General features: G+C 59.0%; 8 protein-coding genes across 8 annotated transcripts; 3 read left to right on the top strand and 5 right to left on the bottom strand.

The window, feature by feature from the left end:
* On the bottom strand, window positions 1–3,590 carry GGTG_10058 (1-phosphatidylinositol-4,5-bisphosphate phosphodiesterase delta 1). The gene is made up of 3 exons (XM_009227919.1): window positions 1,299–3,590; window positions 672–1,224; window positions 1–571 (listed from the first exon to the last, which is right to left on the bottom strand). Exons 1-3 carry the CDS (start codon window positions 2,262–2,264, stop codon window positions 27–29), a joined length of 2,064 nt encoding a protein of 687 aa, XP_009226183.1. The 5' UTR covers window positions 2,265–3,590; the 3' UTR covers window positions 1–26.
* A 1,813-nt stretch (window positions 3,591–5,403) lies between these two features.
* Window positions 5,404–7,396, top strand: GGTG_10057 (hypothetical protein). The gene is made up of 2 exons (XM_009227918.1): window positions 5,404–6,624; window positions 6,690–7,396. Exons 1-2 carry the CDS (start codon window positions 6,231–6,233, stop codon window positions 7,154–7,156), a joined length of 861 nt encoding a protein of 286 aa, XP_009226182.1. The 5' UTR covers window positions 5,404–6,230; the 3' UTR covers window positions 7,157–7,396.
* A 1,259-nt stretch (window positions 7,397–8,655) lies between these two features.
* GGTG_10056 (hypothetical protein) lies at window positions 8,656–10,222 on the top strand (the record flags this gene model as incomplete). Its single annotated transcript, XM_009227917.1, has 5 exons — window positions 8,656–8,946; window positions 9,026–9,094; window positions 9,163–9,601; window positions 9,696–9,772; window positions 9,836–10,222. The coding sequence occupies 5 exons, from the start codon at window positions 8,656–8,658 to the stop codon at window positions 10,220–10,222; spliced, it is 1,263 nt and encodes a 420-aa protein (XP_009226181.1).
* A 470-nt stretch (window positions 10,223–10,692) lies between these two features.
* On the top strand, window positions 10,693–13,216 carry GGTG_10055 (hypothetical protein). The gene is made up of 6 exons (XM_009227916.1): window positions 10,693–11,287; window positions 11,356–11,408; window positions 11,476–11,562; window positions 11,629–12,036; window positions 12,124–12,161; window positions 12,236–13,216. Exons 1-6 carry the CDS (start codon window positions 11,035–11,037, stop codon window positions 12,870–12,872), a joined length of 1,476 nt encoding a protein of 491 aa, XP_009226180.1. The 5' UTR covers window positions 10,693–11,034; the 3' UTR covers window positions 12,873–13,216.
* Window positions 13,030–14,122, bottom strand: GGTG_10054 (hypothetical protein). Its single transcript, XM_009227915.1, has 3 exons — window positions 13,752–14,122; window positions 13,509–13,611; window positions 13,030–13,373 (listed from the first exon to the last, which is right to left on the bottom strand). Exons 1-3 carry the CDS (start codon window positions 14,047–14,049, stop codon window positions 13,301–13,303), a joined length of 474 nt encoding a protein of 157 aa, XP_009226179.1. The 5' UTR covers window positions 14,050–14,122; the 3' UTR covers window positions 13,030–13,300.
* A 389-nt stretch (window positions 14,123–14,511) lies between these two features.
* GGTG_10053 (hypothetical protein) lies at window positions 14,512–15,048 on the bottom strand (the record flags this gene model as incomplete). The annotated part of the gene is made up of 1 exon (XM_009227914.1): window positions 14,512–15,048. One exon carries the CDS (start codon window positions 15,046–15,048, stop codon window positions 14,512–14,514), a length of 537 nt encoding a protein of 178 aa, XP_009226178.1.
* A 642-nt stretch (window positions 15,049–15,690) lies between these two features.
* On the bottom strand, window positions 15,691–18,153 carry GGTG_10052 (hypothetical protein). Its single transcript, XM_009227913.1, has 3 exons — window positions 18,034–18,153; window positions 17,635–17,901; window positions 15,691–17,533 (listed from the first exon to the last, which is right to left on the bottom strand). The coding sequence occupies exons 1-3, from the start codon at window positions 18,063–18,065 to the stop codon at window positions 16,318–16,320; spliced, it is 1,515 nt and encodes a 504-aa protein (XP_009226177.1). The 5' UTR covers window positions 18,066–18,153; the 3' UTR covers window positions 15,691–16,317.
* Window positions 18,154–18,434: 281 nt separating this feature from the next.
* On the bottom strand, window positions 18,435–21,495 carry GGTG_10051 (hypothetical protein). The gene is made up of 3 exons (XM_009227912.1): window positions 20,612–21,495; window positions 20,181–20,533; window positions 18,435–20,090 (listed from the first exon to the last, which is right to left on the bottom strand). Exons 1-3 carry the CDS (start codon window positions 20,995–20,997, stop codon window positions 18,724–18,726), a joined length of 2,106 nt encoding a protein of 701 aa, XP_009226176.1. The 5' UTR covers window positions 20,998–21,495; the 3' UTR covers window positions 18,435–18,723.
* Between the last annotated feature and the right edge of the window lie 301 nt (window positions 21,496–21,796).

Genomic DNA, 21,796 nt, shown 5'->3' with positions numbered 1-21,796 from the left:
GAGAGAGAGAGAGAGAGAGACACGGGCTAGTATAGCTTCTTGGAAATCTTGACCAACACCAGCCCCTTGGTCTCCATGCCCTTGGCGTTGAGCAGGCGCACGACGCGGTAGCCGACGCGGAGGCGGTCGAGGCGGACGCAGGCCCAGGCGGCGAGGGCGTCGCGGCCGAGCTCGTCGTCGCGGACCGTGACGCGCACGAAGGCGAGCTCCTCGACCACGCCTGGCACAGCCGCGAAGCAGAGCGGCTCGCCGGCAAAGTCCGGGTCCACGCCGCGCTGCGTCTTGGTCTTGAGCTTGTACTCGCCCTCCTTCTCCCTCGTCTCCACCGCCGGCCCAGCCGAGGGGTCGTCCCCGGGCCCGGCCCCGTGCCGCTCGCCCGGCTCCTCGACGTGCAGCTCCACCTTGACGTAGGGCCGGAACGACTTGGGGTTGTCGTCGCCCGGCGGCAGCGGCAGGTCCTGGGCCGCGAGGACCTCGACCGTCAGGTCCAGCGTGCGGTGGGCCACGGCCGTGGCTTGCGTCTCGCCCTTGGTCGCGTCGTCTGCGCCTGGCGTTTTGGCGCCCCTGTAGCCTGTCGTGGTGGCACCGTCAGCATGACCGCAAACCCGTGCTTTCTCTTCTGCGGCCCCTCCGCGCAAGAGTTCTGACACAAAGACTAGGCGCAAACCAACCTTCGGGCTTGAGCACATATCCCTTCGTGCCCGCAAACATGCCTTCGTTCAAATGAATCCCCTCATCCCAACTTTGCCAGTTGAGCGCGACGACTTGGATCCCTTTTCTCCAGAACACTACTGGGTCCAGGTTGGAGGACTTAATTCGCAAGCCCGAGGGGTAAGCCCTCATCAGGAAGTGCTTGTTGTGGTCAAACAGGGCCTTGGGCGACTTTTCGTGGACTTCTAGGACACTCTTTTCCGAAAGCGAAAATATGTGTGTCGGCATTGCTGCCTCGGGCTGCGTGAGGCTTTTGAAAGAAACACCGCGGGTAAAGACCCCAAGCTGGCTCAAGGCCTGGATGATCTTGGATTTCTTCTTCGGCTTCTGGTCTGATGCTGCCGTGGCAGGCGGCACGACTTCGTCTTTACCCACGGTCTCGTCCACGGGGGACACAGAGACTTTGGCTTCCAGGCCCGGAGGTGCGTATTTCACTTTGATCAGGATTTTATTCCGCAGGGCCTCGAGAGCAGGCAGGGCTGTGGCATCCTCCTCTGGCTGTGGTAGCAGATACTGCATGGTCTCACTTCAGCGGACGGTCCCCGAAGTATTAAAATCCGATAGAAGCCGTAGGGAGTCTTACGTACCCCTTTGAAGGCTTGCTGCATGATATCCACCATGCACTGCTGCTGCTGCGGTCTACAATGCACCTCGAGACTCACAATCAGGGGCAGGTCCGAGGCAGTGAAGGCGTTGTCCCTGACGGCGTAGCAAACATCGCGAAATGAGACATCGTTGGTTAGAGTATAGCCGTGGTACACTCTGGGTTCAGCAGCCCCGACCGGGGTCGGGCTCTTTTGCAGCACGGCTTTGGGTTCCTGGCCCGCCTCAGTGCCACCACCCCCTGAAGCGGAGTTCGAGTGGGTAGATGCTGGCGATAGTGAGGAGGATGGCTGTTGTTTGGGCTCGGTCTTGCTCTCGACGAAGTGACCGAGCCGCCTGCCCAGCGACGTATCCTTGAAGCGGGTAGTCAGGGTCCTGGGCAACTTCTCCTTGACCTTGTTAACTCGCTCCTTGCGTTTGGCATACTTATCCGAGTCGCTAGCGCTACTAATGCTCGAAGTGTCTGCATCGGACTCGTCGCCGTCCCAAACGTCAATCTCGATGCACCGGCAGCCGCGAAGGAGCACGTCCTTGTAAGCGTCAGTGCTGGACAGAGAATAAAGCTGGTTGCCGGTCAGGTAGGTGTTGTGGCTAGAACTGATAAAGTAGCTGGCGAGAGGCCAAGAAAGATCCTGGTCTTTGGCGCTGCCGATGAAGCTGGACGCCGGTGATGCTATGTATGCGAGGAAGCCACTGACGTCGAGGTCCTTGCGGCCGGCCAAGGGGCTGTCGGACTCGGCGTCGCCTTGGACATGGCGTAGGAAGGTTGCGACCTGCTCCTCAGACCAGGTCTGACTATCCTTGTGTTGGTGTGCCTTGTAGATCCTGGTCAGATGGGTGACGAGGGCGGCATTGAGGGCCGGAACGGAGTGAGCCTCGCCGCTGACACCGCCTCCAGCCCGGTGGGTGACCTGGTGAGCGGCCTGCTGGGTTTCGGGAGCCTGAGCCATGTGGGCAGGCAGGCGAGGCTTGGTGCGACGCTACACACAGCGCATGCGAGCTGCCTAGGGCGTAGGGTGTGTCGATGTCGTGTATCGAGGCAGATGCGCAGGGGATGCCAGTTGGTGGTGGCGGCCGTCTCGGGCAGGGGGGGTGATGGGGTCGGCCTCCTCTCGGTGCTGTACGAAACGGCCGGGTCTTGGGGGTGGGGTGGTGGTGTTGGTGTGGTGCTGGCTACGGCAGGCTTCATTCACGGTGGCGCACCGGTCAGAGGAAAGGGTGACGGGGCGGGCGGGCTCTAGGTGGCTACGGCTGATGGACGGACTAGGTGTCGCTGCTGGGTGATGTGGACATGAAGCTATCTTGAATGGGGTTGACGTCGGGCGAGTATCAGATTGATAGCCCACGCCATGGGCTGGATCCATAGATTGGAGCGTCACCCCGCCCCCGCCTGATAGGCTCTGGTTGGGCCGCTGTGGTGGAACCGGAGGGGCATCCGAGCTTGCGAGCACGGGAAGGAACTTGCTGTTGGGACGGGCCTGCCCAGAGCCTGCCCAGACCAGGAAGAAGCAAAAACCTGGGCCGACAGCTCCAAGCTCCAGCTGATTGCTGAGGAAATCAACTTGGCGATGGATGGGATGGGATTCCGCTGGCGACGTCCGTCAAGCACACGCTAGGTCATGCTGATTCGGCTAGCCCGTTGATCATCCCTATCTTTTTCTTGGTTTGCTTTTTCCTTCTCGCTTCCCGGATCGGTGCTGTAAGCTGTTGCCCTCCTGCCATCCTCTCCGTCATCCAAAGCCGGCATCGCTTTTGGGCCAACGGCCTATCAAGACAGGGCGGACCTCCCTTTGGAGCAGATGCAGTAGCGTCGCCCGCCCGCAGCTGCCTGAGCCAGATTGGCCCGAGACTTGGCCGACCCCCTGTGGGGCTGCTCAGGCGTGTTGCGTGCCCAGCGCCATACCTGAACAAGCTCTAGTTCTCTCGCTATCTCGCCCGCAACGAGCTGTTGTTCTTCGCTTTCTTTACTTTTTTATCGCTTCTTTCGGACGAGTCCGCCCGAGTGGCGGGCCCTTGCGAGTGTGTGATACCGGGGTCCCGATGGCCAGCTGAGAATGCTACCTTGGGGAGATGTCGTGGCCGGCCAGGAGAGGCTCGTCTCCCGCGCTGCTTTCCGAGCGAGAAGACGTGAGCTTGACCGCCGCGGGTGCCAGAGACTGGAAAGCGAAGAATCCGTTGGAGATCTCGATCGACGAGGAGGCCCTGGCCAGCCTTCTTTTTTCGCTCTCGTCTTTTTTGGACCACCACCGTCATCGGGACCCGCCGTTCCCCACGCGATGTTACCTTGAGAGCGCTGAGGTCGCTGCCGATGGTCCGGCCTGGCGGTTTTGGCTGCCAGGGGGGCAACAATTGCCGCGCCCAACCCCTACACTTGGCCAGCAAGGCGATCACTCCTCCTAGCGTCGTCTTAGCCCGTAACCCCCCTCCTTTCCTCCTCGCCCGTTCTCGCCTCACTCGCTGTAGCGCCTCTCTGATATGGCCTCCTCGGGTTGTGCAACCAGGCAGACGCCCCGATCGGCCGATTGAGGCTTTTTGTTTGTTCTCTCTCTGCAGTCTTCCCTCGTCCGTCTCAGCCAACGTGGCGTGGCTGTGTGGGGCGCGCCATGCAAAATACAGAAGGCGGGAGCAGAAAAGTCTGTCTGCACGCTCGCCAAAGCAGGTTTCTTGTCTTTCCCCAAGATCCTGTTGGCCCGGCAAGGCAGCCACGGCAGCCACAGCAGCCAGGCCCTTCAGGCGGCCAGCATGGCGAGCTCCAACCCCATATCCAGATTCGGTCATGTTATTGGCCAGCTAGACGCACAGGGCAAGGAACTGGGATATCCCAAGCAAGGAGCTAAGTAAACAGCTCGCGTCAGTTGTAAATCTCCATCCTATCACACACCCCGCCCAACACGAGCCCACACCAGCGCCTAGCCGTCCGGCACTGCTTGGCTTTGGATCCCGTCATTTCGTCATTTTTCTATCTCTTCCTGTAAGTACCGCATCCCTCGTGCCTTCACACCACTCGCCTCCCCATTTTTCTACGTTTGAGAGAGGGAGGGCAGAACCAGAGGGGCGCACTAGACCAGCCCCATTGTATAGGTCCCAGGGATCACAAACCTTAGTGCGGTGGATGCAAGATACATTTTCTTCCTTAGAAAACCAAGCCAAACTGATGTACCACCAGGATCCACTGCACCAAGGTTTGTGATACCTGGGACCTGTACATGCTAGTAGAACGACGCTACGGGAAACAGAATGCGGAGCGGGCTTCTTTTGCATGTTGCATGTTGCTCAACCGAGCCCGTCACCCCTCCTGCTCTTGTCCGTCCCTAGCCCGGATACAAACTCAGCTACACTCATGCTTCTGTCCGCCGTGTTCCTGGAAATGAACAACTGCGCTGCTTGTGCGAGCGTTACCACTTGTCTTCCTTTTTCCTTTTCCCCCGACAGCCCAAGTCCAGGCCGTGGTCTGTGGTGACGCAGGTTGGAAGGCCATGGAATCATCCCGTGTTGCCGGTTTTCCCGGACAACGCGGTTCGGTAGACGGCCCATAAATATAGATTGATATTACTCTTTCGAATGTCACCAGGCCCGTGCCCAAAGTTTTCTGGTTTCCCACCTCATCGACGACATCATCGCCATGGGTCCAGCTCCTGCGGCTGCTGCATGGAGCCTAGCGATCCAGGGCAAGCCCCTGGCTTCCGGCACAACGACTGGTCGGCTGCCCGTCTGCATGCCGTGGCTGGGCCCAGTCTGGGGGACAGGGGGGACCGTTGAAAGAGGGGACCGGCCTGCTTTGCTCCCCGCCAATCACGACATGGTGGTGCCCCTGGGCTGGGCGAGCACGGCTGGCAGCGACCTTTACTCACGCCTTTTCGGGCTCGAGTGTAAGTGGTCGCCCAGCACACATGCCACTCCTCCGGTGTTACCTCTCTCGCCTTCTTTTCATTTTTTCTTCTTCTGTCGATGCTCGTACCGACAAGCTTGCGTTTGGGCAACTTGCTGGGCTCCACCGCCTCTCTCGCCGTAAATTGAAGCCAGCATGCATCCGTCGTCGTGGTCGCCCCGAAGCCCTCGGGGCTTGCTTGCTACGTATGCCGACCTCCTCGTATTCGACTGCATGGTGAGGTGCCTAGATGCTCGGTGCTGCAAGGATAGGGGAAGTGCGTGAAGCTGCAGAAGCTTGCAGCAGCAAGCTGCCAACCTCCAGCCACACCGCGCTCTTCTCCACGCCCCGTCCTGGTACATCAGCCAGTGAGACTGGGCGATCCGTCGATGGCCTGACTTTCCGCTCCTCGCTCGCGCTGCCTGCCGGGTCCCGAGTGGTGGCTTGAAGGCCGTGACTGCAGGGCGGGCCTTTGAGCTGCATCCCCCATCACCACCACCCCCTCGGCAGCACTAGTGTGTGTGTGTGCCACCCTTGCCCAACCTCCCCCCTCCAAGCCTGCTTTTTTTTGCTGCCAAGCCGATCAGCGCCAACCCGGCCGAGGGAGGGCAGGCCAGAGCTTGTTGGTCTCGGCTGTGCGTCTCGTGCGATGTGACCGGAGTAGGGCATGGGATGGGACAGCATGAGATGGGTTCTACGAGGGGAGGAGAGCAACGCTAGCTGGCCTCGGTGCTACGCTGCCGGCAGCGTGGAAGATGTCATCGAAACCACCCCGCCCCGTTGTTTTCTCTATGCCTAGGACGTCCGAGTGGGCTGCCCATATCGGCGAGCCGGGAGGACGGACGAGCTGGTCGATATAAACCGGCCCCGTCGCCCTTCCTCTCGTGCTCGATTCCCTGGTTCTCTCCATCCCACCGCGGCCTCCTCACTTGTCCATCAGCCTCCACCCTCCCCGGCTCGACCCAAGTAGCTCGTTCGCTAAGGTTACTTGACCCTTCGTTTTAGAGGTCATCCCACTTTCGCTCTACACACCCTCGCTGTTGTCACGATGAAGGCCGCGTTCGCTTTCCTGGGTCTGGCAGCTTCGGTCCTCGCGACCGGCGGTCAAGACTGGGACAAGGGCAAGACAGTTACGAAAACGACTGTGATAGATGTCGTCTACACAACGACGTGCCCTGTCACCGAGACTATTCACAAGCCGGGTAAAGTTGAGACGACGACATTCACAACCACGTCCGTGGTGTGGACCAAGGTGCCGACGGTCATCTACACAACTTTGTACGGCGCGGACAAGACGGAGACGGCCAAGGAAGTCGTCCACGTTACCCACACCAAATTTTTGCCCACTACGGAGACCAAGGTTCTGGATGGACAGACGAGAACCATTACCTATACCAAGACGCAACTTGTCGAAGAGGTTGTCCCCACGACGATCAAAGTTTGTAAGTACCAGAACTGTTGTCCAGCGAACAAGATGGACCGAGACTGAATATATGTTGGGATATAGACACCACCCAAGAAACTACGAAGTATGTGAAGACAGAAGTCCATGAAACCGTGACCTGCCCTGTCACAACGTACACGACAGTTATCGAAGGGGAAACCAAGACGGTGGTCAAGACGAACACTATCACGGTCAAAGTAACCGATGCGATCACGGTGACTGAGCTGCGTCCTGTCACGCGGACTGCGAATGTCGACCAGACCGTGAAAGTGACGGTACCCGGAGGGGTCACAACCATAAATTCGCCCACCGTCGTCGTCACGATGAGTGGAACACAGACTCAGACGATCCCGGGCCCCCCGGGCACAGTCGTAACCCCGACCACTCTCACCACGTCGAGGCCCGCCGCGCCCCCGGCCACCAGCGCGCCGGCCACCACCTCCCCGGTCCCGGCCGCCGGCGCCCGCATCGACAATGCGCCCGCCCTCGCCCTCCTGGCCGGGCTCCTTGGCGCTGTTGCCCTCCTCTGAGTACGCCCTCGAGAAGACATTTTACCACTCACTTTGCTCTCTTTTTTCCCCCTACACTCGAACGACTTCCACGAAACAAGGACATGTAATGTTAATTAAGCGGCTATCTTTTCTGTTTTTTGAGCATTAATTTAAAAAAAGACAAATAATGAAGTGATATCACATCGTTCGTATCTGTGGGAATGTTTGTCTATGCCGTAGATAGGTCTCCGGCACAACGCGCGACATATAATATCCAGTCTGATATCTACGTTCGTGCGGGCTGTGGTCATGTAGCTATGGTCACTTTACTTTCGGCGTGACCTCCTTAGGTCTCCCTCGGCCAGTACCCATATACCCTGCCTGCGCGTTGCAGTCTGCTATGTGGCACGCCACTGCATGCAACAAGACCCAACAACTTCGTATTTGTTTTTTCGGCGCCTTGTCGCCTGGGTGTGGCAAATGCTAGTGGGCAAATAAAGTGCATTTACCCAGACTTTGCTTTGGCTTACCGGGCATGGACGGAGCTCCCCTCGCCGTCGAGACCCACGCCTCCGCAGGTCAAAGCGGCGAGCCGGCATGGGGCCCCCCATCGGACCCGGACCAGCCTAGTCCTATCGGCTGACAACTCTTCAGTAGCGGCACTTTCCGGCCTTAAGATAAGGATCCCCAAACACCATACCCACCCTGTCTTAGGACCACCGAGGAGCGCGCGCCCCATACATGCATCTCTCCAATTTCGCGGTCGACATCCGTCGGGATGGATGCAAGGATCAAGGACCAGGACAAGGGGGCCTCACAAAAAAGCCAGTCGACGGCAATCTAAAGATGGTGCGCTTGATCCCTGTGTGGCCCGTCGCCCTAGCCCAGTTCTCTGTGACGGGCGCTAGGAACCGCTTGCAAGAACTACTGTGTCGGTTGGTCTGTAGGGGCATGGGAGGGAGCAGTCTGGGCGGACATTGCGACATCATTGACACGGCCCTGGTGCCGGCAGCCGAGAGATCACTGCCGCTTGTGGTGTGCTGAAACCCACCTTTTCGGCAGTTATATGTGGCCATTGTTCCAGGGGAGAGGGAAATACCTACCTTAGTGCAGTAAACATGGAATACCTAGCCGCATGCGTCGCGTGTATATATGTCACGAAGGAGGTAACAGTCCGCACTCATGGACCCATCTCGCCGACATGATAGAAATGAACCTCTCTGCGGGACCACGCAGGCACGTGAGGCCATGTGTTCGTACCTACCGGCCTGCATGCCAGGCGAGATACTGTGCCTACCTGCCCAATCTTGCATCCCCAGAGCCAGTTCCCATGCAACCTCAAAGCAGCGCCGTCCCTAGGGATGTTCCCTATGCTCGGTGCCGATCTGGCGCGTTGCCCGAGCCATGTTCCTGCATGGGTGGGTAGTATTTACCACCACCACCCTCCACCTTGCTTTGCTTTTTTTGTGTCTCCTTATTAGATACAAAGGCACGACACGTCCGACGTCGGCTTCCCGTTCCCCCCTCCTTTGCTCGAGATGGCGTCCCACCCGGGAATGGCGACCTACGCCTTCAACGACACGAGCCTGTCCCAGCCGGAAAGGGACTATCTCAGGAGCCTCCACGACTTCGCCCTGACCCAGAACCTCGCCGAGGACAAGCAGAACTATGTCCGCGCCGTTAGCATCGCCTTCACCGTCTTCGCCGCCGCCGTGGTCGGCCTGCGGTTCTGGGCCCGCCACCTCCAGGCCGCCAAGCTGCTCATCGACGACTTCATGATGCTCGCCGCCCTGGTCATGTTGTTTGGGAACATGACAATAAACCTGGTGGTAAAGTAAAAGTCCGAATCGTACGGGGGGACACGATGTATGGACTATTTGCCTTCTAACGCTCTTGGCCGTATGCTAGCTGGTTGATCACGGCATTGGTCTTCACTCGGGTCGTCTGCCCTACGAGGAGATCGAGTTCTTGAACAGGGTATGCGGCGTTCTGCCTCATTGCACTACACAAACAGACCCCCATACTAACAGAGGCGACGCGCGCAGACCATGATAGGAGCTGAGATCCTCTACGTGACGACGGTGAACCAGTACAAGATCGCCCTCCTCTTCCTCTACCTCCGAATATTCCCCATGGCGTCGGTCAGGAAGGGGGCCCTCTGGTGCGGCGGGTTGACGTGCGGCTGGACCTTTGCCTGCATCATCGCGGCGTGCCTCCAGTGCGTGCCGCTCAGCCGCGTCTGGAACCCGTGGCACGAGGGGGTCTGCATCAACCTGTTCCTCACGCAGCTCGCCATCTCGATCCCCAGCATCCTGGTCGACATTGCCATCCTGTGCCTGCCCATCCCGCACGTGCTCAAGCTGCAGCTGGCGCCCTGGCAGCGCTTCCTGGTCATGTTCGTCTTCCTTCTCGGCAGCTACGTCGTCTTTTCCAGCTGCTACCGCTTCCGCGTGTTCTTGTCGTATTCGACAGACGACGTTCCTTGTGAGTTTTCGAGCTTTTGCTTCCCACTGGCCCGCGAGGGAGTTGATGCGAGCCGAGCTTGCTGCTGACCATGGGCTGCTCTTGGTCGTCGTAGGGACTATCGCCGATGGGCTGGCCTGGAACATTGTCGAGCTGAGCAGCGGAATAGTGTCTGCTTGCTTCCCAACTCTTGTAAGTCACCGGGTCTCCAAGACCGGAACAGCGTCACAAGGGCTAACACGCAATGCACGATAGGGACCAATAGTACGCTCTGCCATCAGGGCCGTCAGCAGCGTAGCCTCGGTCTCGGGGCTGTACGCCAAGTCCAAGGGGACGTACTCGGGCGGGCCGGTTACCAACGAGACCCCGAACCATCCCGGCGGGCCCAAGAGCTGGGCCAAGCTGGAGGAGGAACACGCGAGAGGGGAGAACAATCACCCCGCGCGGGGCGGCAGGGTAGGGCTGGTTACAATAGGGTCCAAGCCCGTCGCCAGAGGCCGCCCTAGCTGCGATAGTGACTCGGACGACATTGAGCTGGGAAGATACATGGGCTCGAGTCACAATGTGGCGGTCTCGAGGCCGCCGCCGGCCATGGATATCGAGCAGGGTCGCCGCGGGGCGGGAAGGGAAGGACACTGGTAGCCGATATTGTTGCTGGGCGTCGGCACCGGAAATCTGTATAAAGCAATATTTAGCAGCTAGTTTCAAGAGTTGGTGCTTTTAAATTAATCTTTTACCTTTTTTCCAATTTTACTCAATCTTTGGGACCTCCTGTAAGTAAGACTGCCGTCTTTTTTGTAGTGGGCGTAACTCGCCTGTATTAATTATCATTTCTATCACGGCTAGTGAAAGGGCCATTCCACTGCACCAACAATCCTATAGTGGGAATCTGCAACGCATGGAGAGAATAGCAATGAGTGAAGGATTTAGCCCAACCCGACGGCTTCGATCAGCTCACAGGAGGCAGCGCGCCCCACAAGCGAACGGCTACAAGGTGCCGCTCCAAACACCGTGCCACGCGAAGCTAATTTGAGCTTGCCCAGTGGGCTTGTCCCGGTCCAACCAACAGCGGCGGTACCTGCTTTACGTCTCCTGATGACGTCGTTGCCAAGATCAGCACCCCCAAGGAATCCAAACAGAGACAGGACGAACACGCAACAAGCCCCGAAGCCCATGACAAGCACGGCCAAGCTCAAGTCCCAGCCCTGAAATGAAGTCATCACGCCCGAATTGGTTTCAAACGGCAGGAAAACGGGCCCGGTAGCTCGGTCTGGCCCGCCTTGGTGTGGGTTCTTAACTCGTCCTCCTCGTCAACTCCAGCTCCTCCACACCAGTTCTAGCTTTCTCCACGCCCTTCTCCCCACGCGCGCCTGGAGCATCGCGCCCGAGAACGCCAGTCGGCATCGCAAAAGCACAGCACGGCACCTAGATAGCATCCTTAGCCATAAGCAAGGATGCCTCTCTCGCACTTGACCATCCTGGCCGCCCTGGCGTCCCTCGCCGCAGCCTCGCCCGCCCCGCTGCCCCGGGCAGAGGCCGCACCGCTCGTCACGCCCGCGCCGACGCTGGAAGGCCAGCCGACTCGCACGCTGGAGAGGCGGGTCGATGTCTGGGGCGCCTTCGCGTCCGGAGTCAACTCGGTCATGTCCGGGCTCGGGAGCTCGATCCCCTCCTACGTGGCCTCTGGCGTGCCCAACTTTTTCCAGGGTTAGCGATGCTGCTGTTTTGATTACGCAGCTTTACGAGACCAGACTAACGGTAGGCGTCGAATTTAGACTTCCCGACTGGCGACAAGGTGCAGAGCTCGCTAGGCATTGACGACGACCAGGTGAGTTGTTGCAGTCCTCGGCGTATTCCGACTTCCATGGCCACGACCTCCTGACAATATGTGCTAGGTGCGGGCCCTTCCGACGCAAGTTCTCAACATACCTCCTTACGCAAACTGGAGCAACAACGCCTGGAATATTCGCTTCCGTGGAAATGTGAGTTTGGAGTCTATTGCGTCCCCTCATGTCCTGGCTGTCGCATACTAACCCTTCCCCTGAAAGGTCTACAAACAACCAAATACAAGCGTCGAAAAGCTCAACAAGCTGGCAAACGTCTTTCTTATCGGCACAGACATCAAGGATCTCCCGCCTCAGGAACAGGACCAAGCCCGAAATATCACGGCGTCGATATTCATCCTCCAGCAGGGTGACCAGAACGTCACAATGATCATGAATGCTACCGGTGGTACGCAGAACATGAACCTTCCGACGCGTACCACGGCCCAGGGCGACTTCGATGAGTTTGTGCCGATGATCCAACTCAACGGCCTGCAACGAGGAGACATGGCCCAGAACAACGTCCAGAGGCTGAACGTCTATGCGAACGGCTCAACACTTGGCAACGCGACTGCCTACCTTGTACCGCCACGAGGATACTCGATAATCAGCGACATAGACGATATATTACGGGCGAGTAGAGCCCAAATCTCCTGTCGCGCGAAGACATGGTATGCCTTGATATATACAGAGAGACTAACAGATGAAAACGCGGTGCAGGTCACCAAAATCTATAAGCCCAAAGAGGGCCTTCTCAAGTCGGTGATGCGTACAAGTGGCGACGAGTAAAGAAAGAGAGGCATGGAAACTAACGCAATGATACAATATTTAGCTCGTTCGCTCGCGCATTCGTGCCTTGGCAAAACATGCCGGCCATATACGCCAACTGGGCCCAAAACATCCCCGGAGCTCACTTCCACTACCTCACGACGACGCCGGAACAGGCCACGCGCATCTACATGGACTACATCTACAAGACATACCCAGCGGGGAGCTTCGACACACGTCCTTTGAACTTCAGCGACGTTAGCGCGACGCTCTCGATCCGCAAGCACCTGCTCGACCGCATCTTCGAGACATTCCCGGAGCGCCGGTTCGTCCTCGTCGCCGACACGTCGAATTCGGATATTATGAAGGCCTACCCGCAGATGGTGAAGGACTTCCCCGGCCAGGTGGCCTGCATCCTCCTACGCAACACGAGCGCCACCGACCCGGACATGCTGTTCCCCTATAATACTGCGGGGTTCAAGGATGTAAATCAAAGCAACTACATGTTCTTCCGCACGACCGACGACCTGGTGGGGCTCGATCTTGGCCGCGGCGACTGCTACAACTCGTCTGTCCCCCGAAACCTCACGTTTGGCTACCAGGCCGAGCTCCTCAAGCGGGGAGCCGCGGGGCGCCTGGGGTTGCCTCGGGGGATGCCGGTGGTGATTGCGGCAATGGTGGTCATCTTCCTCCTTTTCTAGGTCATGATGATGAGAAGATGATTTTGCTTATGGCGATGTATTTTACGTGGGGGCTGGCTGGAGCGGTCGGTGCTACTGCCGTGCTTGCTGTCTCTATGCAAGGCGCATTCCTGGATTCACTCTGGCTGTCCCTTTGGGAGGGCGAAATATGACTTTTGAACATATGAAATACGAGAACATGTTTACTTTTGTATTTATTTACCGTATCAAGCCCGAGCCCGCGGTCTGAGCATGCGAAAGCAGTAGTAGGTCGAGGAAGTGGCTGTTTCGACACTGTCGATTTCAGACCCCGCCGTCCTATATACTCGCGCTCGGTTTATAAACATAGTGCCCTTTGACGATAGTCCATACTGTTAAAGATTCTCCGTTGGATGAAATCAAGTCCCTGGCTAACCCTGGAGAATGACAGCCAGTAGATGAAAATCAGGTCAGGTGCTCGTCCCAGCCAGGATGTCTTCAACCCTCTTCACCTTTTCTGAGGCAGTCTGTTGCTTATCGGTCCTACGTGGTGGCGTGTGTTAGTAAAAGAATAAGAAGGGGGAAGGAGAATACAAGAAGAATGAAAGGAATAGGAAGAAGAAAAAAAAAAGGAAAAGGAGAAGAAGGCGGCGAGGTCACGCCAACTAGCCAACCAACCTTGTTCCGACGCGGAGCGAGCTTTGCACGCGCTGGCAACCTCCCCGGTGCACAACGGCGTGGGCCTGGCCGATGACCTTCATGACCTCGTCCCAGCTCCCTTCTGCAGACGCGGAAAACGGACGAGGGTTCGGGCTACAGTCAGCAGGTGGTTTGCGATGCAGAGCAGAGGCTAGGTGGGGGGTGGAGGGACATGGGGTATAGGGAGGCAGGTAAGGTGTAGTAGGCAAGTAGGTTACGGACCGACGGTAGTTCCCGCAGAGTGCATCGTGTACTTGATGCCCGAGGCCTTGAGGAGCCTCTGCACCTCTGCCACCTCGTTCGCGACGCTTACGCCGACTCCCACAGGGATCAAGCAAAAGTCGGCGTAGCACGCGGCGGGGGTCTCGATGGAGCTCGTGTCCATGCTGGGCTGCTTCTTCTTCCTGGTTGCGAATGCGCGGTGCGGCGCAGGGCCGGCCAGGGGCGGGAATAGGAGCCTGGTGACAGTCGCGCGTGGTCTCGCCGGTGAAGAGAAGAGTCGGTAGGTAAGGGATGACATTTGATGTCTAGTCGGGGGAGCGCGGGAGATTCCGTGTGAGATGTTTAAAGGTTGGTGTTGAAGGCTGTAACTGCCTTCCAATTGCCAAAGAGGGGTGCTAAACGTGGGGCACGCGGGTCTCTCCTCTCAGCATGTTTGTTCCTTGGGTGGATTTCGTCGTCATTAATCTGCGATTCTTGCAACTTTGTACCTCTTTTTTGACCAACTATATTCATCCTCGCTGCATTCTGGATAACAGCAGTATTAGACGGCCAACGAGTAATCAATTGCTCGTGGTCCGGTTTGAGTCCTTCAAGTTTTCTCTATCCCATAAACCATAAAAGAACTTCCCAAGAAGGCAACCAACTCCATTTTTATAATCCCAAAACATCAATATCCAGACACGCTCATTTGTCTCGACATGAGATAAAAAGAAATAACAACAGCTCCCACAGCCCCCCTTTTGCTTGCCTTGCCCGCAATTCACACAGGAGGCATGTCGAGGCTCCCCCGCCTCGAGCTGCAGGGGCTGACGTCGCCGTCGAGCGAGCAGCGGCTGCTGCCAAACGTGAGGGTGTAGTTGGCAAACACCTGCTGGTAGGCCAGGTTCTCCTCCGTCAGCGGCCGCTCCGACGGGTGCGGCCTGAACCGCCTGCTGCTGCTGCTGCTGCTGCTCTTTGGCGCCTTTGGCCTGGCGGGGAGAGTGAATGTGATTTTGGCCCGCGGCGATTGTTGCTGGTACTGTCGCTGTTGTTGCGACTGCTGCTGCTGCTGCTGCTGCTGCTGCTGCTGGTGGTGGTGTTCGTCGCTGCTAGTGCCGCCGGCCTCGGTGCTAGCGTTTGAGCTGCTACCCGTGGTGGTCCTCGACGGCGACCAGTTGAATCCCGTGATGGTGCCCCATACGCCCGGCGACGTCGGGGCGGACACGGGCGAGGACACGGGCGATGACGAGGGTGATGTGTATGTGGTGGACGTGGCTGCCGCCGAGCGCATGCGGTTCCAGCGGTCCCGGATGGCCATTATGAAGGTGGAAGTTGGGAATATCTGGTAGGTGACAGTTTGTATGGTAGGGACCTCAAAAGTGTCTCGTATTTGTATATATAGTGGTATGTATATGCGGATCGAGTTGGTGAGACTGGTTGGAGTCCTGGGCAAAACGTTATCACCGGATAGGGGTCGTTGCTGCCGTTTAGTGTATTATACAAGATGCATCATACCGAACAAACAAATCCTTCGACTCCCCAGATCTTCTACTTTTCGGCCGACATCCATCTATACTAATACTAAAAACCCCAGAGGCTGATTTCACATCCGGGCAAACACGCCAGAGATCGGCGCTACTCCCCCTTTCCCCCCCTTCCCCACACCACCACCCCAAAATGGCAAGTTCTCGCCTCCCGCCTAGTTCTGGGCCTTGGGCTAAGCCCGAGCAGGTGGTGAGAGCGAGAAGCGCGTGTGGCCACCACACCACCACCACCACAACCCCGAGCTTTCCCGCTCAATTCCGGGCCCAGCTTCTCTCGGCAGGTGGGACGGGCTAGCGGGATAAAAGGGGGGGCGAAAAATAAAAAAGAAGGAAAGAAGGAATTACTGGGGCTTCGGTAGCAGCGGCGCCTCGCCATTGGTTGACTCTGGGGAAATAAGTAGGGTGGGAAAGAGTTCAGCCCTTGGGAGGAGCTTCCTCTGCCCCGGCGGCGCCGAGAGGGAAGTGGGAAAAAAACCACACCCCACCGCTGGCCGCCCGCCCCGCGCCCTCGCCTTTTCTTGGCTAGCTTGGATCGCCCGCTCTGGCCGGCTCTTTCGGCCGGTCTGCGCCTCCTTCACGTCGCAGCCAAAAGTCACCACACAGAGGACATGTTCGTTGATGCCATGTGGGGAGAGCTAGGAAGAAACCCTGACGCCTTTGGGCAAGATCCACGATGCTCTAGGGTGGTCGTTTACCAAGCCCCATAACTTGATGGATCACTGCCGACGGATCGGGGAGCTGCAGGCCTATACTAGCCCCGAGTCTATCAAGCGAGAGGGCTTGAAGTAAAATAGCCTAGGAGATTTTGGGAAACCCGATCTCTCTACGATATTGCTGCTAAACACACCAACGTCAAGCCCGCCCCTTCATCAACGCGAACGAACGAACCAAAACCAGAATCTAGGTCGACCCGAGGCACCACGTATACTCCTTCCAGCCTTCGGCCCGAGTTTAGGGCTTACGTGTGCTTTGTCGAATCAAATCGCAGAGAAACCACAGTCAGCTGCCAGCTTCATGGCCGAGGCATGCTAACCGGTCCGTCTTCACCGAGAGACGCACTCTCCGCCAAACACGCCCGCGCTGCCGCAGCCAAGGCCCCCAACGATGTTGATGACCCACGTCAGGGCCGCCGCCTCCCAGTCGACATCCTCCTCCGGGAGCAAATCGCCCTCCGCTGCGGTTGCAACCTCCTCGGCGCTCGGCTTGTAAGCAGAGTCGCCATTGGCCTCCTCCGGAGCCCGGTCCTCCTGCTTGATCTTGCGTGGCCGGCCGCGGCGACGGGGCGCAGGCGTCGGCGGCTCCTCGGCCTTGTCGTCGTCGTCGTCCGCGACCTTTGCAACGACGGAATGGGCAGTCTCGGCGACGTCGTCGGCCATGGACTTGGCGCCGAGGCCGGGAGCCGCGGCGAGGGGCCACGCCGCGCTGATGATCTGCCGCGAGTCCATGGCCCGCACCGCGGCCCAGAGGCCCAAGGCAAGCGCCGACAGGAGCACGTCGCGGCCGGCGGCGGCCACGACGGGGTGGTCGGCCGTCGAGCCGAGCACCTTGGCCACGGCCGTCGAGGCGCGTTCCCACTCGGAGCGCCTGGCCGTGTCGAGCGGCATCCTGATGCTGTGCCGGTGGTAGTGCGAGTCGGGCGCGTTGTACGCCAGGGCGTAGCCGGCGCCGAGGGCGTACATGACGAACGTGGCGAGCGAGAATGTCCGGAACGTCTTGGTGTGTGTGTCGTGCGCGCCGTGTGGGGGCGAGTACACGGCTCCCCATGACAGGGGCGCTACCGTCGGTATGGCGAGCAGCGCCAAGCTCGTGATGCGCAGGACAATGCTTCCCGAGGTCTCGGGCAGCAGCGCCATCACGGCGCATCCCAGGTATAGTACCGACGTGGAGGCAACCGGGCTGGGAAACCAGTTGCTGGGCTTTGATGGGAACACGCGGCCCAGCACCTGCGCCAGCCGGCCACGCCCCTCAGCGCCCGAACCTAGAGGGAGCGGCGTCGGCGTGAGTAGCAAGGCGACGTAGAACAGGTTCTGGGCGAAGGACAGGCTGGCCATCTGCGCCAGGCAGAAGTAAGCCCAGGTGTAAGGGATGCGGCGACGGCGGCCCTCGATAGAGAGCAAGAGGGTCCATGTCGTCATGCCGAGGTCAAGCTGCCGGCCCCAGAAGAGCCGGCGGGCCTTCTCGGACACGATCTCGCGGGCGTCGCGGTAAATCGGGGTGTCGCTGAGCCACCGAGTCACGTTTCCGCTCAGGTAAGGGAATCTAGGGGGTGTGTAAAAGGCAGGAAAACGCCGCCATGTTAGAGGTGACATGAAGATGAGAGGGATGGCCGGGAGGGGCACGCAGAAACACAGTAGACCTACCTGCCGTCCGACTCGAAACCGCGCTCGTCGGCCCAGACGCGATACGACAGCGCGGCATAGTCGGCAGCCGACTTGGTCGCCACGACCAGACTCAGGGCCGCCAGCGCGGCGAAGACGGGGACCAGCCGGGCGCGGCTGGCCTGGCGCGCGCGGGCGCCCTGCGACGGCGTCAGGTCCCAGTATGAGCAGTACAGGCCGCGACAGACGACCGCGGTCAACGCCATGACCGCAATGCCGTGGGTGGCTACGACCGCGACGGGGAGGTATCTGCGCAAATGGGGGGGTGTTCCATATTCTCGGTCAGCGCTCGTCGCGGGAATGACCTTCAGTGTTGATGCCTCCTGCGCCCACAACATGACGTAACGACTCGGAGTGAGGCTGGTGCAAGGGAGTTCTCACCTAGGCTCATGGTCGACGGCCACGGGCGCCATGTTGCAATATGTTCAGGATGCCGGCTCGCCGAATTGTCTTTTTGGTTGTCGAAATTCCATGTGGTGAAAGCTGCCCAATGGCTCACTGTTGATGGTGCGGGTCGGAAGTGGCAAGTTTAGCTAGAGGGGAGCTGGGATTGCTGATGTTGGCAGCTGGCAGCTGCTTGGAGCTCAAGCTGTTGTCTCAGATGAGCACCAGCTCGCCATTGGTGCATCAACCAGGTCCAAACGGACAAAGATTGAAGGGAAAAAGCAGAGGAAATGAAGAACAAAACCAATAGGAATGAATGAAAATGAAAAAGAGGAAAGAAAAAACGGCCTGGCGGACAAGGTAGCCTCAGGGCCACATCACCAGCGCCGAAGCAGCTTTCACAGATTCACATGTAAATACATGATTCGCTTTCATTTTTGCTAGCCTACTCGCCTTTATCCCTCCCCTCGAATCTGACAAGACCAACCAGCCCTTTCCCCTCCTTGGGCAAGAGCCAACCCATAGTGGCGGGATCCCATGGCCGGCATGCTACCTACACATATTAGACGACTCTTATTTATACAATCAAAACCGATGAAATCCAGCCCATAATTTCCATCTGGACGCTCATTGCTCCCAATGCCTTTGTGCCAGGGCCATATAAGCGAGATCCAGTTATTAACCCCCTCAGCAGACACGCAGCCCACAGACCTCGACGCACTTGGACTCGACCTTGGCCCGGCGCGAAAAGTATAGTGGCGTGAAGGCCCTGACGAAGGCCACGTCGCTGTTGCTCCAAACGTCCAGGCCCATCCGGGTGAGCGCGTCACTATCGATGCTCACAGACCCGTTAAGGCCATCGTCCCTGTCATCCATGTTGTTGTCAGTGCCCTCGCTGCGGCGCAGGAGCCCTGTGTCCTCCGTCTCCGAGTCGCCCGCCGAGGCCATGGTCAGGTCCTCCTCCCGGTCGTCTTCGTCGTCGTCGTCGTCGTCGTCCTCTCCGCTCTCCACCATGTCTGCCACCACGGCGATGATCTGGGTGGTCAGTCGTCGGAAGTAGGCAATCGTGGCGAGCTCGACTCTGGCACGCTCTTCGTCGCTGCTCGCCGCCTCGCCTTCCTCCGATTGCGGCATAGCCTCTCCGGTGTCGGTGGCGCCGCTGGCTGCCCGGCCACCCGGGGTTCGGTGCGCGGGCAGTGACATGACCGAGTCTGCTATACCTAGCCCCTGACTACCGGCTCCGGCCTTGGCTAGGGGTGAAGTGCCCACTCCGCTTCCGCGGCGCTGACGGGGAGAAAACGAGGTGGGCGCGGCCAGGTCCGTGAGAAGCGCGGCATCAGTCGCCGCCTCTTCGGCCTCCTCAGATCGTCGTTGCTCACCAGCGCTGGCCCACCACATGAACCCGCTGTACGCAAGCGCCGCCCATGTTGTCGGCTCTACGACTTTCTCGGACGCATCGGCAAGGAGCGCATCACTGTCGCCGAGGTGCTGGCAGACGGCCGCGGCCGACCATCCCGACGACGTGCCAGGCCTGCGCGGGGTCGCGGGCCGCGCGCCACTCTCCGAGGTTGTTCCCGCCGCCTCGGGCCTCGGGCTGTCTGAGAAAGTGCCCTCAGGCTTGGGGGCGAGTCGCGCCAGGCCGGCGCCGAGGTTTCGGAAGCGGCGCAGGTCGCGCTGCGTGGCGCGGACCTGAACGCCACCCGGAAGCTCGACTGTCGGCCAGACGCGCTCCTTGGCCGGGGAGTTCGGCGGCGGCATGGTGATGAGTACATCCCACAGGTCGTTCTTCATGGCGAGGATGCTGTCCGTAGTGCAGGCTACCCATCCACTGCCGGCCGCGCCCACGTCGTCGGCGCCGATGAGGGGGGTCGTGGAGCTGGGGCGGCGCTTCCTGGCTGCTGCTGCCGCGGCCGTCGCCGCTTGGTCCTCGATCAGGAACGGGATATCGTGCACGCCGATGGTGAAGAGGGGGCGCAGGCGCTGCGAAGGAGCTGTCGGACCGAGCATATCAAAGAGTGAGAGTGGTATGTTGGACAGAACGGATATGTCGTAAACTGTGTAGATAGTAGATATGGTTAGTTTGCCTACTCGGGTGTGGCGTCCACTGTCGGGAGCAGCCCGAGCTTGCCGCATATAGAACTGACCATAGTCGCAGGCTTGATGAACCGGCGCGTGGGTCGATATCAAAATGCGCTGCCTCAGCAGGGCGGCGCGGTGTATAGGAAAGATCAAAGGGCCAAAGGTGTTGAGCAGGGCGGTTAGGCTCCAAGCCGGATGGAATGGTGATAGTCTATGGCCTGGTGCTATCAGCGCGTTACCATCAGAGGCAGACCGTTTCCTAGAGTGGCCCTTGCCCGCGACGGTTGCGAAGTTGACCCAGGGTGAGCTGAGCGGGGAGTCCCGCAGAGGCTCCATGTTGGCGGCCGCATCGGGCGCCTTGTTCGCCGTCCAGTATCGCTCCAGCATGCTCGTGTCCTTTGGGTCGATAGCCAGTTTCCTAGACAATCAGCATAATCAGCATGTGTTCGCGCATTGTCCTTCCGCGGGCCATTCCAAGTCGTCTCGTGTAACGTACTCGGCCATCTCCCGGAGTTCCTCCGCATGCCTCCACGAGCGGCCGAGGCGGCCATAGCTGAGAGGGACAAGAACTCCAACGGCAATCATGCGGGCGTGGCGGGCGCCCTCCTCCTCGGTGGGCGCATTGACGAATGCGCTCAGGCCGGCATAGCCTCCCTCGTGGATGAAGTAGATCAGGTCCTCGGACACCGTGTGTAGCCCTGAAGGCAGGCTCTTGTACTCGACCACGCCCTCCAGCTCCAGCCCGGCGATGGCCTGCTTCCAGGTAACGGTGTAGCCAGCCTTGACGTCGAACTCGATTAGGAACAGGGCCGAAACGGGTGGCAGGTCTGGCAGGACGTTCAAGGCCGGGGGGTTGCCAGCCAGCGCAGGTCGCATTGGCATTTTGGGCGTCTCGTCGTGACCGCCGTGGCGTTCGTCGTGCGTGGGAGGATCGAGGTATGCAGGTTGAGGGATGAGTGATGAGGGTTTCGGCGGCGACACGGTGCAAAAGGTAGCGCTGTGCCCTTCAGACCATCTTTGGCTGATGGCGGATGGAAAGAGTCAACCAGCCGTATTATTATCCCGTGCTGCGATTGAGCTGGATGTGAGAAGCGAGCGGGTATTGGCCTAATGAGGGGTCTGACGCGAGGTATGGAAAGCAATCTGGAGACAACCAAGACGGCAGAGGGCAGAGCCAGGTGTGCTAGGTACAGCTGCTAGTGGCGCGGCGTCGGCGACTAAATCCAAGAGGCGGACAAGCGCGAAGTCCAGCGTGTGTCGTGGGCCGTTGAATCAAATTGCCTAGCGGTTGTTCAGGGGGGCAAGGGCAATGCAACGATGGGCAGAGCGCGCGCCCAAGATTCAGCGAGTGAGCAGCCACAAAAGCGTAGAGCAAGACTCTGACCGAGTGATTCGTCCAAAACGCGACGGTGGCTTCCGGCCAGTGGGAACACACAGGCTCATTGATCTTGTGTTCGTCAACTACTCGAGTTCACTGTCGTGCAAGCTTGTGTCCCCTGTACCAAGCACCGAGACGATGAATCGGCTGCTGGTCCGACATGTCCCTTGTTCACCCACTGGGAACCACATAGGGTGAGCCATGTACTCGGTACGGCCTGCGAGTCGGCCATCTTCATGCTTGCGCGATGGGTACGTTTGATGCACGCATCACTATGAACCTAGCCAGGTAGGTACCTACATA

Source organism: Gaeumannomyces tritici (genome assembly GCF_000145635.1).
Source record: "Gaeumannomyces tritici R3-111a-1 unplaced genomic scaffold supercont2.5, whole genome shotgun sequence".
In the NCBI taxonomy this organism is placed as follows: domain Eukaryota; kingdom Fungi; phylum Ascomycota; class Sordariomycetes; order Magnaporthales; family Magnaporthaceae; genus Gaeumannomyces; species Gaeumannomyces tritici.
Note: the sequence above shows the minus strand (reverse complement) of the source record. Positions and strands in the feature narration are given on the sequence as shown.